This window comes from Schistocerca cancellata, chromosome 9 (assembly GCF_023864275.1).
Source record: "Schistocerca cancellata isolate TAMUIC-IGC-003103 chromosome 9, iqSchCanc2.1, whole genome shotgun sequence".
Classification (NCBI taxonomy): domain Eukaryota; kingdom Metazoa; phylum Arthropoda; class Insecta; order Orthoptera; family Acrididae; genus Schistocerca; species Schistocerca cancellata.
Window position 1 is genome coordinate 10438381 of NC_064634.1, and position 16762 is coordinate 10455142.

At 38.3% G+C, this 16762-nt stretch overlaps 1 protein-coding gene across 2 annotated transcripts in view; it reads left to right on the forward strand.

The window, feature by feature from the left end:
• LOC126100595 (splicing factor ESS-2 homolog) overlaps positions 1–6075 on the forward strand; it is an 87581-nt gene extending 81506 nt beyond the window's left edge. For both annotated transcript variants that reach the window (XM_049911221.1, XM_049911222.1), the window contains one exon: positions 4017–6075. In XM_049911221.1, the coding sequence (XP_049767178.1) occupies positions 4017–4341 (325 nt within the window). In that variant the 3' untranslated portion in view covers positions 4342–6075. The remainder of the gene's footprint in view (positions 1–4016) is intronic.
• The last annotated feature ends 10687 nt before the right edge of the window (positions 6076–16762 follow it).

Below are 16762 nucleotides of genomic sequence, written 5' to 3' on the forward strand. Positions count from 1 at the left end.
GTTTTCGATGCCCGATTTACTTGGCTACCTCAACTTCGTCAGCTTCAGTGAAAGTGCTGGCAGCACCTCAATGCCCTCTGCTGCCTGAGCAACATTAACTGGGGTGCAGATTGCTCCACGCTGCTCCAGCTTTGAAGAGCCCTTGTTCAATCCTGCCTTGACTATGGGACTCTGGTTTATGGTTCGGCAGTGCCCTCATCATTGCGTTTAATTGACCCAGTCCAACATTGTGGCATTTGCCTAGTGACGGGAGCTTTTAGAACGAGGAGGTGACCAGTGTCCTAGTGGAGGTCAGAGTCCCTTCATCGAAGGTTAGGCATGCACAACTCCTTGCTAGTTGTGTTGCGCACGTGCTCCTGCACATCCAAATTACTGTCTCTTTTTCCTAACCACAGCAGTTCATCTTCTGGATTGGCAGCCCAGGCCAAGGCTTATGATTGCAGTTCGCGTCCAGTCCCTTCTGTCTGAAGTGGAGTCCTTCCCGCTACCACCTCTCCTCGAGGTCCATTCGTGTACACCTTCATGGTATACAACTAACTAGGCCGCAGTTTTTTCTGGACCTTTTGCATGGCCCTAAAAACTTTGTTAACCCTGTGACTCTCTGCTATCATTTCCTCTCGATTCCCGACATGTATAGGGGCCATGGAGTGGTGTACACCGATGTCTCAATGGCTGATGGTCACGTAGGCTTTGTGTATGTTCATGGAGGACATATTGAGCAGCACTCCTTACCTGAGGGCTGCAGTGTTTTCACTGCAGAGTTGGCGGCCATATCTTGTGCTCTTGAGCACATCTGTTCATGCCCTGTGTACTGACTTCTTGAGCAGCCTACAAGCTATCTACCAGTGTTACCCTCACAATCCTTTGGTAGCGTCCATTCAAGAGTACATCTATGCCCTGGAACGGTCCTGTCATTCAGTGGTGTTTGTGTGGACCCCAGGACAAGTCAGAATCCCAGGCAACAAACTTGCTGACAGGCTGTCCAAACTGGCTACGCAGAAACTGCTTTTGGAGATGGGCATCTCCGAAACTGACCTGCGTCCTGTCTTATGCCACAGGGTTTTTTGGCTTTGGGAGATGGAATGATATAACAGTACACACAATAAACTGCGTGGCCTTAAGGAGACTACAAATGTGTGGAAGTCTTCCACGCAGTCCTCTCGCAGGGAATTGGTTATCCTCTGCCTTCACTGCATTGGCCGTACATGGCTAACGCATGGTTACCTCCTGCGTCACAAGGACCCACCTCGCTGTCACTGTGGCTCACAAATGATGGTTGTCCACCTCTTGCTGGACGGCCCACTTTTAGCTGCTCTGCAGTGGACTTTTAACTTTCCCAGCACCCTACCTTCAGTGTTGGGCAACAGTGCCTCAACAAAGCTTTAATTTTATGTCTTATTCGTAAGGGTGGGTTTTATCATTTTATCTAACTTTTAGTACATGTCCTTTGTCCCTGTGTGTCCTCCACCCTCATGCTTTTAGGGTGGAGGTTTTAATTGTTGCAGAGTGACTGGCTTCTTCTTTTTATTCTCATGGTCAGCCAGCCATGGTAATCTGCTCTCTTGTTTTGATCTCTTCTACATGTTTCTTGTGTGTCTGTCATTTTCTTGTCCAATTTTTTCTATTTTAGTGTTTGTTGCCCTTCTGTCATTCTTGTGGTTTTCTCCTTTATTCCAGCTATGTTTTGTATGTCCTGAGTATTTTATTCCCACCCTTGTGGAATTATTTTAATCGGAATGAGGGATTGATAGCCTAGCAGCTTGGTCCCTACCCCCTCTTTTAAACCAACCAACCAATCCATTTGAGTTTTTCCTTAATGTTATTTCACAACATGTTCCATAGTTTTTGTGCACACTATGCTTGGTGTGTAGGTTATGGTGAAGCTTACTTATATCCACTACAGTTCAATTTGTGTATTCAGACAAGTTTCTTTATTTTAATGTTTATTCTTCGAATTTATTTATTTACAGACAACCTATAAATGAGATTGTGTCTATGTGGCAACTACTGTATTTCTTGATTTATCCTTTTCTAAAAAAAAATTCTCCAGAGCTCTCATGCGAACACCAGCTTAATTTTTTGCAATGTCATTGGTGCCCATTATACAAATGATAGTCTAGTGCTCAGAGCCATTTGAACAAATGATAGTCATTTTCTTGTGTTGTTTTCATTTGAATGTCTGCAACTGCAACACGTTTAGTTCCCACACCAGGATTCACCGTGCTAGTCAGTGCTATGCCTCGATTTCTCTCTTGGAATATGCCAGTTTTCTGCTGCGTCTCTCTGTTAGGAAAAGAACACTACACACTTTTTAATTGAGGATACCTGTTGACTATCCTTTTTTTCCTCTTAAGAAATGACTATTCACTTTCAGATAATTTTTTTCACAGGTTTTGATCATTTTGCACTGTCCTGAACACTGTCATTTAATTTCAAAACATCATATTTGTTTTTATCTGTAAATGTACTTGCTTTTGCAAGGTTTGTTGTCCTGTAGGGGCTAAGTGCTATTTTTGTGTGTCACTTCCTTCCACTGGGACAATTCATCACTTATTTCTTGCATCACTTCACTTGATTTTTGCTTTGATCACAGTTCACAGTTTTCACTTTTCAGTACATCAGTGTCACTTCTTAATATACTGACTGTGAATTGCAAGATTGAAAATCATTCTCTTAACTTTATTAATTTACTGTTACAGTTCTCTCTGACTCCTTTTTTAGTCAAAGAACTAACTTTTTCTCATATTAGAATAATTACACTCTTCTGCATTTGTGGTCATCTTGACTCATGATGGCACACACGCATAATGCCACGTATGATAATCTAAAAGCAATGCAGTAGTGTGAGAGAAATTATTTTCAAAAATCTTTATTTAGTTTGGCTCAGTTTTAGCCAACAGTATTCCAGAAGGCTCAAGGCCCCAACCACCATAAATTTGCTTTAAACTGTGGTTCAAACTGATTATTTTCAAATATACACATTTTTTGCAATTTATTCAGTTTTGGTGTCTTAGCTACACCATATTATTATAAGGGACAGTCAAATAGAAATGAGACAGATGGGGAGAAAAATAAGTAGACTTTTATTATTTCAATAGTAATCGCCGTAACTGTTAGTACATTTGTCCCACTGTGAGACAAGACGATGAATTCCTTATGAAAAAATGTTTACGTTTGCCTACCTGATCACAAATGTACCCAGACAAGCATTTCTTTGTCCATAGCAAATCGACAGGGTTCAAAAATGGAAATCACATGGGGAGAGAACAGGACTGTACGGAGGATGTGTAAAGGCTTCCCAATGCAGTGTACTCAAAACAACTTCGACAAGATGTTGTTTCAAGTATGCTGTGGAAGTTTCAGTGGGGAGCTCTTACATGTAATCCATACAGTCCTGAATATCTCATCATGTGATTTCCATATTTTTGGAGCCCTGCAAAAAGGCATTAGTGGGTGTCAATTTGCTTCAGATGAAACTCTGTAGGCAACCAAAACTTTTTTCCGAGAGGGTATTAACCATCTTGCCTCACAATGGGATAAATGTGATAACAGTTATGGTGACTACTACTGAAACAATAAGCAGTTTACTAACATTTTCCCCCATCTGTCTTATTTTTCAGTTTACTTATATTGTTACTTCTCAGCATTTATGTGTGTCATATTCTATTTAAATGTGATTTCTGTTCCTTTTATCTCTCAATTGATGTCTCTGCTACTACTGTAAAGCAATTAGCACGCTATGATTCACTGATACTGACAAACTGCAGCTTGGCTACAAAAGAAATTACTTACAAAACACTTGTAGGCGGGATACTTGAATACCACTCAAAAGAAACCTTGTCATACGGTACAGTACAAAGTACCCTCTGCCACCCTCTTCACTGTCATTTGCACAATACAAGTGCAGATGCACTGCAACCTCATGATCACTTCTCTTGACAAATCAAGCAAAAAAAAAAAGATTTATTTTCTTAATGTACTTAGCTCTTGAAAGCAATACTTATGTTTGTTTACAGGCCATCCCCAAGACCTGGTTCTGGAACTTTAGAACGCCTCAGTTCAATGTCACCTGCTGCAAGGCGACTTGCAACAGCTCAGCTACGAACATCTGACCGTGCTCTGCAGGCATCCTACAGCCCCAGCCCCAGACGCTGCACAAGTGGAACAAGCAATGGCAACACCCCCACCCCCGTTACTCCAGGCACACCTCGGTCTGCAGCGCCAGGGTCAACGCGAGCTGCTGTCTCAGCAGGGATTCGCAGGCATCCGACACCGGACCGGAATCTCACAGATAACTTGCTGTGCCTGCCTAAACGGGCACGGGCATCAGATTTCTTTTGAGCTCACTTTCCATTTTTGTAAATGACTGGAATATGAAGAGTTACACAGGTGCTAGAGCTGTGAACTGACAGAGGTTCTAATTTTTTTTATAATAACCACAGACTTTTTGTGTAACCTTTGAACCTCTGGTTTTCTGTTTGGTGATTCCTGCTGCTGCATTTCACTGGAAAGCCATATAATCATACATTGGATTACTTTACGTTGCAGAGTGTTACAGCAAGGAGTATGAACTGGCCAAATATGGAATAAAAATGAAACTTACGCCAGCATGACAATTATCATTTTAAAGCACATAGTGCTTGTCCTAGCCACTGACTGAAGTTGCCAGTGTGTAGCCTTGTAGCAGTACAACTTCAGTTTCTCATGTTTAGCGATGACATATAAGAAAGTGAATTAAATAACGGCTATCCATATGTAGCGTATTTCAGACCTCTGTGAATCAGCCATTAAAAGAAACAAATAAGTGGATGGACAACACATGTACTTACTGCTGCTGTGTTTTGTGCTGACTACTACTTATATACTATTGTGTGGTTCAATGTTCTGAGGATATGTTCAAACAGATGTAAACATGGCCTCATTTATGTGTACACCTTAAAGTACTGTAAAATAATTGCAAGACTATTTTCTAATAATTTAGGAAGTCTTTTGTAAGTTGGTCAAAAATTTGTGGAATATCTAACTGCACACATTGTGCTTGGATTTCCAGCTATGGTGATGAAAGCAGGAAATAGAAATGGTATAAAAATATTTAAGAAATTCCACGTGTTGACATTAATGATGTCAACATTAAACTTCATCAGAGGAGATACAAACTGTAGTAGAGTCAGTGTTAGTAGATCCCAGATAGATGGCAGCACTGTTGCCAACTTTCAACTACGAAGGCATTGCCATAGAGACGTCTATATAATCACATTATGTGATTGGCAGAGGCAGGTGCATGAGCCTACTGCACCCAGCCAACTGCAGCTGCCAGGAAGCAGCTTATGCTGACTCAACTATAGGTTGTGGGGTTAAAAATTAGGGGGAGGATATTTGTTTTGTGCCACAAAACAGCATTATAAAGAGCTCTAGGCCCAAATGAATGTAAAGACAAACAAGCCGAAACATTCACCATAATCTTCAGTAAGATGCTTCGGTTCCTCACTGCATTGATGTTATCAAAATTGGGTGAGAGAGAGAGAAAATGTAAGTGTGTCCATCCTTGCCTGTGTCCGTCCTAATCAAATGGAAAGAAATTAAATTAATTTCAATGACAGTTGAAAGCAGCAGTGGTAAAGAGATACAATCAAAAGATAACACAATAAGTGTGTTATAATTAATATGTAATAGAAACTATATGAAGCCCCATCTGTAACCTCTCTAGTTTTAAGCTGGAAAAAAATCTTAAATGACTACAAGTAATCCCATGCTGTGTTGAATATATCATACACTTAAGTCAAAAAGGTGAATTTGTAGATATTACTGACAATTGGGAAAACTGAGGAAGAGAAACCCAATGGTAGGTGCAAGTATTTTTCAGTGTACACTAAAAAAAAACTGGAATAAATCTGTATAAATTAATTTTCTGTGAGAAAATGAGTCATGATGAATCACATAACTAATTATTAATAGTGTCAAAACAATTTTTGTTTGAAAAAAATAAGATAAAACCTGACAATGAAATGGGAGTTCTAGTTTTTAAAGATTTGTGTCAGTAAAATGCAAACATTTACAAACTTTAAAATATAAAAAAATATTTTAAATATATAACTTTTTAAAAAATGCACTGTTTTCCTTGTTTGAAAGCCCAGTGTTGTTTCTCTAATTAACCATTTTGTATTTTTATCCATCTAACTAACACAAAAGGACCTTAAATGCAACAAAAAATAAAATAAAATTTGTTGGTCCTAGTGGTGAGCTTACCATAAAAACAAGAGGCACCTTAGTTTTGCTCGTTATATTATACGCAGTGAAAATCACATTTATGAGCACTTTTTCTGAAGACCTGATGTTAGCAACTGAAATACACTGATACGATTGTAAATACACGGTCTTATGTGTGGGGTTCTGTTTACATGTTAGATCAGTAAACCAAAGCTTTGGAGTTTAACGTCTAACCATTCTTACTACTTTATATGCTGCATCTAATGTGGATATAGTACATGGAATTGTCAGTCACTTCTGATGCACAACAGTCTTCTTTTCAGAATAAAATTTTTGCTTCAGAATCTGATTACAAAATTAAAGTATATTACAAAAATTAATAAAATGTTACAGTTTGAATTGATATACTCGTTACAATTTGCAGATGACCAACTGATTATAGCCCAAGACTATGAGGACATAGAGTATATGACCAGAAAATTGATCAAGAATATAAAAAATCAGGTCTAAATGTAAACATGAATAAAACAAAGTACATGGTAATTGGTGGAGTGAATGGAGACTTAATATTAGAAGAAGGGATGGGAACAATAACAGCTACTGAGGAATATAAATATTTAGATGTGAAAATTACAAATGATGGGAAACAGGACAAAGAAATTAGATCAAGAATAAATTCTGGAAAGACGACAATCTCTTTATTAAATGGAATTCTCTGGGACAAACACATAACAACTGATAACAAAATAAGGATTTTTAAAACAATAGTTAGGAGCATTATTACATATGGTTCAGAAGTGTGGACAACAAAATGGCAACTGAAATCAAAATTATTAGCCACAGAAATGGATTTCTGGAGACGTTCAGCAAGAATATCAAGACGAGAAAGAATAAGAAATGAAGTAATCAGAGACAAGATGAAATGTAAAAATTCAATTATTGATTTCATCGAGCACAAACAACTTAAATGGTATGGACACATCAGACGAATGGAACAGGAAAGGCTACCAAAATGCATAATCGACTGGGTATCAATTGGAAGAAGAAAAAGGGGACGACCACCTGATACATGGAAACAGGGAGTTCAGTCAGCAATGAGGAAGAACAACATTCCTGAAGATTTATGGACAAATAGAGAAGAGTGGAGAACAATAATTAGTGACTTACTGTAATCTAGAATAGGTGCTGGAAAAATGTACTCACATTGTAAATCCAGAATAATAATAATAATTACAGTTTGAATGCTATACACATTTTGTGGTGCAAAAAGTTTTCCAACATCAGATTCTACTCTGCCAGACTTAGATTTATTCCACTCAAATGTCAGTGGTTTCCATAATTATTCCCATTGTCTATGGTTCATCATTATTTCCTGTTTCTTCCATTTTAATTATGTGGACACTTAAGTTTTTGTAGTATTGTACGTTTAAGTGACGACAACTAAGGCCATTACTCCAGAGATGGTAGAGAGGTCTTACTGTACCTCTAATTACAGGAATAAACTGCCATTGTGACTAACTGTGCAGCAGATCAGTGGTATGTATCATTCTACTTCTTGTCGTGGCTTCAGCAACTTGTTTTATTGCACATCCAATAGACAGAGACCCCAGGACCAACGTACACATTACATGCAGCTGCAGTTCAATGAGCCACTTCATATATCAACATACTGACTGGTTGGTCATGATGGAAATGGAGGCCAGCAAGAGCACTGCTAACTGAAGTAAATGAGACAACTTAGTTTGAAAAAAAAATATTTTTAATTTAAGACATGATTTGTAGCTTTTTATTTAATTAAACATTCAAATTGTAGCGATGATGTGTGCTTCCTCTTGCCAAACATGCCATTTGTAATGTGATCATATTTTAAGGTGATTAACATAATAACTTTGGTTGAGCCAAAAAACTGCAAAATCAAAACAAAAATGATTATGGTGTAAAGAACAGAGTTGATTCAGCTATAAGAGATGTCTTATTCTGGAATAAGTAGTTCCACTAATAATAATAATAATAGAATTTTAAGTCCACATTCTGGAAATATTGTAGAACAGGCAATGGAATCCCTTCTTTAGAGTCATCAGTGTATATAGCAACATATTACAGTTCTCATTTAAAACTGGGTAGAGAGAGATTGGAAAGCATATTCTGGTGTTTATTTGTTTCCATGCTCTCGTAAATCTCCCCAAGTCCGGGTCTCCTCAACAACCAAGTTGATGTATGGTTCAACTCTAGAGCAGGCATTTTATCCACACCCAGTGCCACTAATTCATGGGTTTTATTGCTACCTAAATATCCTCAACGATCACAGAGAACTCAAAAAGTCATTCCCGTTTAGGATGAGCAGTGGCATGGAAGATGGTAACTAAGCAATGTATAGGTACTGGGAGAAGTATAGTCTTTCAATAATATAAGGACTAAAATTAAAGTTTCCTCCCTCCACAAATCTGGATATTCTTCCATCTGACATATTTTATTAAATAAGATGCATAGCTTGGTTGTCGGCAGAGGACGTGTGTACAGTTACTAATAAGGCTGACTCCCACTTCCACAAGGAGAAGAGACTGATATTCTTCATTTTTGGAAATGAAAAGCCTCCTGTGTGATAACAAAAAGTTGTGCCCTAGCTTCTTGTGGCAGTAACAGTATTTAGTTTAATGCTTTACTACTACCTCAGTACGGTCTTCAGAAAGTGTCAGGAGTCAGTGATCATAGTAGTTTCTTGTGACCCTCCTAAGGTACTGGAAATCCTCCGAAAGATGTGCTATACTTCAATGAAACTGAGGGTATGTTTAATTTAATACAGAAACTCTTGTACCACTATCTTCATTTGGCCTCCATTGTTATCTACTACATTAGGATCGACCCTTGAAAAGGCATGTACACAATGTGTGGAGTCACTTGCTTAAAACGGCAGTATACCATGAGGACAACTTGCGCTCCAGGACAACTTGCGCTCCTGACCAGTTTGTGTAGTATTAAAAACCTAAATCGGGTGATAGTGATGAGTATGTCAACTTTATGTGGACTGCACTTATAGACCTTATTTGCATTCTTATTCTATGCACTTTCAAACAACTCATTCCTGATATTTTTTATTTTGGACTTGCATTGGTGCTGTCTAGGCAGCACAGTACATGAGCTGATTCAGGCAGTTCATTGTGATGTGTGGGTTTGTGTTTATCATCAATAAGAAATTGTTGGTTCATATAGCTCAGTAACGAAGATTTTTTTCAATCAATATTGATCAAGACAACTGGGTGGGAGTTAATACTTGGCGATAACTCTCAACATTGTTTCATCCCATTTTGATAAATAATTGCTCAAATGATCAATAGCGTATGTAACAAACTAACCAAGCAACTAATACAACTAAAGAACTCTGGCTCAAGTTTAAAAGAATAGTCGATCATGCACTGGATATATAGGTACCCAGTAGAACAGTTCAAAGTCGGATGGAACCTCCATGGTGTACAGTCACTGTAACAAAATTTCTGAAGAAACAGAGATTGCTGCGTAATAGTTATAAAACAAAGCGTAGGACTATAGATAGAGAGATGCTGAATGAAACATGTTTGGCTGTCAAGAGAGCAATGTGTGGTGCCTTCATTGACTACCATAGCAGAATATTGTCAAATGATCTTTCACAAAATCCAAAGAAATTCTGATCATATGTAAGGGCTGTTTGTGGCTCCAAAGTTAGTGTTCAGTGTCTAGCGAATGAGACAGGAACTGAAATTGAGGGTAGCTAAGCAAAATCTGAAAAGTCTTAAATCTGTTTTCAAATGTTCCTTTACAAAGGAAAACGTAGGAGAATTGCCCCAATTTAGTCCTTGTACCACTGAGAACAGGACCAAATTAAATATTAGTGTCAGTGGCACTGAGAGACATCTGAAATCTTTAAAATTGAACAAAGCTCCAGAGCCCAATGTTATCCCTGTCAGAGTCTATACTGAATCTGCAGCTGAGTTAGCCCCTCTTCTCACTATAATCTATCATGGATGCCTCGAACAAATAAACATGGCCAGTTCTTGAAAAAGACATAAGTCACACATGTCTACAAGAAGAGTAGTACAAGTGATTCACCAAACTATCATCCAGTATCCTTGACATCAATTTGTTGTAGAATCATATAGCATATTCTGAGCTCAAACATAATCAGGTATCTTGGACAGAATGATCTCCTCAATGCAAACCAGCACGGATTTGGAAAACATCAATCATGTGAAACCCAACTCGCACTTTTCTCAAATGACATACTGAAAGCTTTGGATCAAGGCAACCAGATAGATGCAGTGTATCTTGTGTTTCCAAAAAGCATCTGACTCAGTACCACACCTACACTTACTGTCAAAGGTACAATCATATGGGGTATCAAGTGAAATTTGTGACTGGATTGAGGACTTTTTGGTTGGGAGGACACAGCATATTATCTTGGATGGAGAGTCATCATCATATGTAGTAATAACTTTGGGTGTGCCCCAGGGAAGCATGTTAGGACCCTTGCTGTTTATGTTGCATGTTAATGGCCTTGCAGACAATATTAACAGTAAAATCAGGCTTTTTGCAGAGGATACAGTTGTCTATAATGAAGTACTACCTGAAAGAAGCTGCATAAAGATTCAGTCAGATGTTGATAAAATTTCAATATGGTGCAGAGATTGGGAACTTGTTCAGAAATGTAAAATTGTGCACTTCACAAAACAAAACAAAAAACATAGTATCCTATGACTATACTATCAACAAGTCACTGTTGGAATCGGCCAACTCAGACAAATACCTGGGTGTAACACTTTATAGGTATATGAAATGCAATAATCACATAGGTTCAGTCGGGAGTAAAGCAGGTGGTACATTTCGGTTTATTGGTAGAACACTTGGGAACTGAAATCAGATTGCTTACAAATCACTCATGCCACCCACCCTTGAATATTGCTCAAGGGTGTAGGACCCACAACAGACAGGACTAACAGGGGACATTCAACGTATGTAGAGAATGGCAGCACAAATGGTCACAGGTTTGTTTAATCCAGGGGAGAATGTCACAGAGATATTGAAGGAACTGAAATGTCACAGAGATACTGAAGGAACTGAAACAGCACTCTTGAAGACAGACGTAAACTATCCCGAGAAAGTCTGTTACCAAAGTTTCAAGAACCAGCTTTAAATGACTACTCTAGGGATATACTACAACCCCCTACATATCACTCACACAGGGATCATGAGGATAAAATTAGAGTAATTACTGCACCCATGGAGGCATTCAAACAATCATTCTTCCCGTGCTTCATACATGAATGGAACAAGAAGAAACCCTATTAACTGGTACTATGGGATGTACATTCTGCCATCCACCTCAGAGTAGTTTGCAGAGTATAGATGTAAACTTAGATGTAAGGATTGGGAGGGGGGGGGGGGTGGCAGATGATCAAGCAGATTCCAAATAATGCCTTAGCAACCAACCACTCACAGTGTATCTTGAGATAAATACGAGAGGACAGGGAGTATGTAGGTGTGCCAAGTGGCAAACTGATATGCTCCACCATTGTGTCAAACAGTGGTCACTGAAGCATACCCGGAAGTTATGGTACTAGAGGACTCGCAGTGTTGACCAGTCCCCAGCTCAGGAGTTCAGGAGCACCAATGTGCCAAACTTGTAACCAGCCAGGGATGGTAGACATCCCAGAGAGTCTTGCTATTTGGAATGATCTGTATTTGGGGCACCTGTAACTTTAATGAATTACCTCAAATTTTGCAATTGTTATGCACACTGTGGGCAGTAATCATGGCCTTAAAGAGTTCCATAGATTTATGCTGTTGTTGTTGTTGTCTTCAGCCAGAAGACTGGTTCAAAGCAGCTCTCCATACTAGTATAGTGTGGAAGCCTCTCCGTATCTGAATAACAGTTGCAACCTATATCCACTTCAACCTACTTATTGTGCTCATGGCTATGTCTCACTCCACATTTACTCCCAACACTTCTGTCCTTTACCAAACTGACAATTCCTTGATGCCCCAGGACAAGTGCTATCAACTGATCCCTTCTTTTAGTCCAGGTGTGCCATAAATTTCTTTTCTCCTCAATTCGATTTAGTACGTTTAAATCGATCTACCTGTCTAATCTTCATCATTCTTCCACAGTGCCCCATTTTAAAAGTTTCTATTACCTTCTTGCTGCTTATCATCCATGTTACTTCTATACAAGGCTATGCTGCAGACAAATATCTTCAGAAAAGAATTCCTAACACTGAAATCAATATTCGATATTACAAAATTTCTCTTCTGCATTTTTTAAACCATCTTTACTTTGGCCATCATCATTTATTTTGCTGCCCAAATAGTTAGTCATCCACTACTTTTAGTGTCTCATTTCCTAATCTAATGCCTTCAGCATCACCTGATTTAATTTGACTTCCTCCATTACAATACCCTTGTTTTATGTTTGTTGTTCATCTTAAACTCATTATTAATATGTTTTTATTAGGTTGCTCTCTTGTGTCAAAGGTAGCTGAGCTAGAGACTTGAAACTTTCAACATAACTCAGAACTCGATGATAATGCAATATTAAACCGCTTTCATGTGTATGTGTACGTGTTGGGGGTGTACTTCATGTACAATTACTATTTCCCCCTTTTCCTGTTCCACTTGTGAATATTTTATGGTAAGAATGGCTGCTGGTAAGTCCCAGTGTGAGCTATATTCTCTCTAATTTTTATTTTTTAGTTATTTTTGTGAGATAACCTTAGGAGGAAGCGATGTATTGACTCGGGCAATGAAGAACTGAAATAATCCTGAAATTTACTGCGTGTGTCTAATGTAATCCATCAAAATGTTTGAAATCAGTTGAAGAATTTGATACACACTAGACTAAAAAGCAGAAAATAACAATTTAAATGTTTTTTTTAATACAACATGTCTTAAAATGGACTAAAAATTATGAAATAATTTCTTCTAGTCTCACATCGATTCCTATCCCCTTCTAGATAGTCCTGAAACTTTGTGTTCGCGGATTTTTAATAGCCATGAAAATACATGTAGTATTTAAAATGAAAAACATGGGGCACATCCAATATTGATACAGGAATAGTTCACCTGTGTACTATTATCTATTACATGCCCCACATTTTTTATTGTAAAATCTACAAATATTTTCATAGCTATTAAAAATTCACCAGCACAAATTTTCCGATCTATCTATATGGGATTAGGAATCTGTATGGGGCTTGTCATCAGGAGAAAGAAAATTGGCGTTCTACAGATTGGAGGGTAGAATGTCAGATCCCTTAATTGGGCTGGTAGATTAGAAAATTTCAAAAGGGAAATGATTAGGTTAAAGTTAGATATAGTGAGAATTAGTGAAGTTCGGTGGCAGGAGGAACAAGACTTCTGGTCAGGGTTATAAATACAAAATCAAATAGGGGTAATGCAGGAGTAGGTTTAATAATGAATAGGAAAATAGGAATGCGGGTAAGCTACTACAAACAGCATAGTGAATGCATTATTGTGGCCAAGATAGATACGAAGCCCACGCCTACCACAGTAGTACAAGTTTATATGCCAACTAACTACACAGATGATGAAGAGATTGATAAAATGTATGATGAGATAAAAGAAATTATTCAGATAGAGAAGGGAGATTAAAATTTAATAATCATGAGTGACTGGAACTTGATAGTAGTAAAAGAAAGAGAAGGAAACATAGTAGTTGAATATGGAATGGGAGTAAGGAATGAAAGACGAAGCCGCCTGGTAGAATTTTGCACAGAGCATAACTTAATCATAGCTAACACTTGGTTCAAGAGTCATGAAAGAAGGTTGTACACATGGAAGAAGCCTGGAGATACTCAAAGGTATCAGATAGATTATATAATGGTAAGACACAGATTCAGGAACCAGGTTTTAAATTGTAAGACATTTCCAGGGGCAGATGTGGACTCTGACCACAATCTATTGGTTATGAACTGTAGATTAAAACTGAAGAAACTGCAAAAAGGTGGGAATTTGAGAAGATAGGACCTGGATAAACTGAAAGAACCAGAGTTTGTACAGAGCTTCAGGGAGAGCATTAGGGCACGATTAACAAGAATAGGGAAAAGAAATACAGTAGAAGAAGAATGGGTAGTTCTGAGGGATGAAGTAGTGAAGCCAGCAGAGGATCAAGTAGGTAAAAAGACGAGGGCTAGTAGAAATCCTTGGGTAACAAGAGAGCTATTGAATTTAATTGATGAAAGGAGAAAATATAAAAATGCAGTAAATGAAGCAGGCAAAAAGGAATACAAATGTCTCAAAAATTAGATCGACAGGAAGTGCAAAATGGCTAAGCAGGGATGCCTAGAGGACAAATGTAAGGATGTAGAGGCGCATATCACTAGGGGTAAGATAGATACTGCCTACAGGAAACTTAAAGAGACCTTTGGAGAAAAGAGAACCACTTGCATGAATATCAAGAGCTCAGATGGAAACCCAGTTCTAAGCAAAGAAGAGAAAGCAGAAATGTGGAAGGAGTATATAGAGGGTCTATGCAAGGGCGATGTTGTTGAGGATAATATTATAGAAATAGAATAGAATGTAGATAAAGATAAAATAGGAGATATGATACTGTGTGAAGAGTTTGACAGAGCACTGAAAGATCTGAGTCAAAACAAGGCCCCAGGAGTAGACAACATTCCATTAGAACTACTGACAGCCTTGGGAGAGCGACGCCTAACAAAACTCTACCATCTAGTAAGATGTATGAGACAGGCAAAATAACCTCAGACTTCAATAAGAATATAATAATTCCAATCCCAAAGAAAGCAGGTGTTGACAGATGTGAAACTTACCGAACTTTCCGTTTAATAAGCCACGGCTGCAAAATACTAACACGAATTCTTTACAGGTGAATGGAAAAACTGGTAGAAGCCGACCTCAGGGAAGATCAGTTTGGATTCCATAGAAATGTTGGAACACATGAGGCAATACTGACCCTACGACTTATCTTAGAAAATAGATTAAGGAAAGGCAAACCTACGTTTCTAGCATTTGTAGACTTAGAGAAAGCTTTTGACAATGTCGACTGGAATACTGTCTTTCAAATTCTGAAGGTGGCAGGTGTAAAATACAGGGCGTGAAAGGCTATTTACAATATGTACAGAAACCAGATGGCAGTCATAAGAGTCGAGGGGTATGAAAGGGAAGCAGTGGTGGGGAAGTGAGAGAGACAGGGTTGTAGCCTCTCCCCGATGTTATTCAATCTGTATATTGAGCAAGCAGTAAAGGAAACAAAAGAAAAATTCAGAGTAGGAATTAAAATCTACGGAGAAGAAATAAAAACTTTGGGGTTCACCAATGACATTGTAATTCTGTCAGAGACGGCAAAGGACTTGGAAGAACAGTTGAACGGAATGGACAGTGTCTTGAAACGAGGATATAAGATGAACATCAACAAAAGCAAAACGAGGATAATGGAATGTAGTCGAATTAAGTCGGGTGATGCCGAGGGAATTAGATTAGGAAATGAGACACTTAAAGTAGTAAAGGAGTTTTGCTATTTGGGGAGCAAAATAACTGATGATGGTCGAAGTAGAGAGGATATGTAATGCAGACTGGCAATGGCAAGGAAAACGTTTCTGAAGAAGAGAAATTTGTTAACATCGAGTATAGATTTAAGTGTCAGGAAGTTGTTTCTGAAAGTATTTGTATGGAGTGTAGCCATGTATGGAAGTGAAACATGGACGATAAATAGTTTAGACAAGAAGAGGATAGAAGCTTTCGAAATGTAGCAGAAGAATGCTGAGGATTAGATGGGTAGATCACATAACTAATGAGGAGGTATTGAATAGAATTGGAGAGAAGAGAAATACGAGGCACAACTTGACTAGAAGAAGGGATCGGTTGGTAGGGCATATTCTGAGGTATCAAGGGACCACCAATTTAGTATTGGGGGGCAGCGTGGAGGATAGAGTAGCATGGAGAGCTGCATTAAACCAGTCTCTGGACTGAAGACCACAACAACAACATGGGGCTTGGAGAAATTATTTTATGTTTTTTAGCCCATTCCAAAAACATGTTATATTGAAAAGTTTTTACTGCAAATAATTTCAAGTGTCTATCCATTCTGTTCAATTGCTCTTCCAAGTCTTTTGCTGTCTTTGATCTAAAAGGTGTTTTTAATTTCTTGTACCTGAACTTTAATTCTGTTTTCAAATTCCTCCATGGTTTCCTGTACTGCTTGCTCAGAGTGAAAACAGAATTATGTAGTGGATACACTTCAAACCTTTCTCACTGCCTTCTGAACTACTGTTTCCTTTTCACGTCCTTCGACATTTAATTGTAGTCTTGTTTCTGTACAAGCTATAAATAACCTTTTGCTCCCTGTGTTCTGTCCACGCTACCTTCAAAATTTCAAAAATTGTAGGCCAGTCAACATTTTCAAAAGCTTTCTCTGTATCTACAGACACTATAATTGTAGGTTTGCCTTTCTTTAACTTAATTTCTAAGATAAAACATAAGAGTCCATATTGCCTCCTCACATTTTCCTACATTTCTCCAGAGCTCAAACAGATGTTTCTCGAGGTCA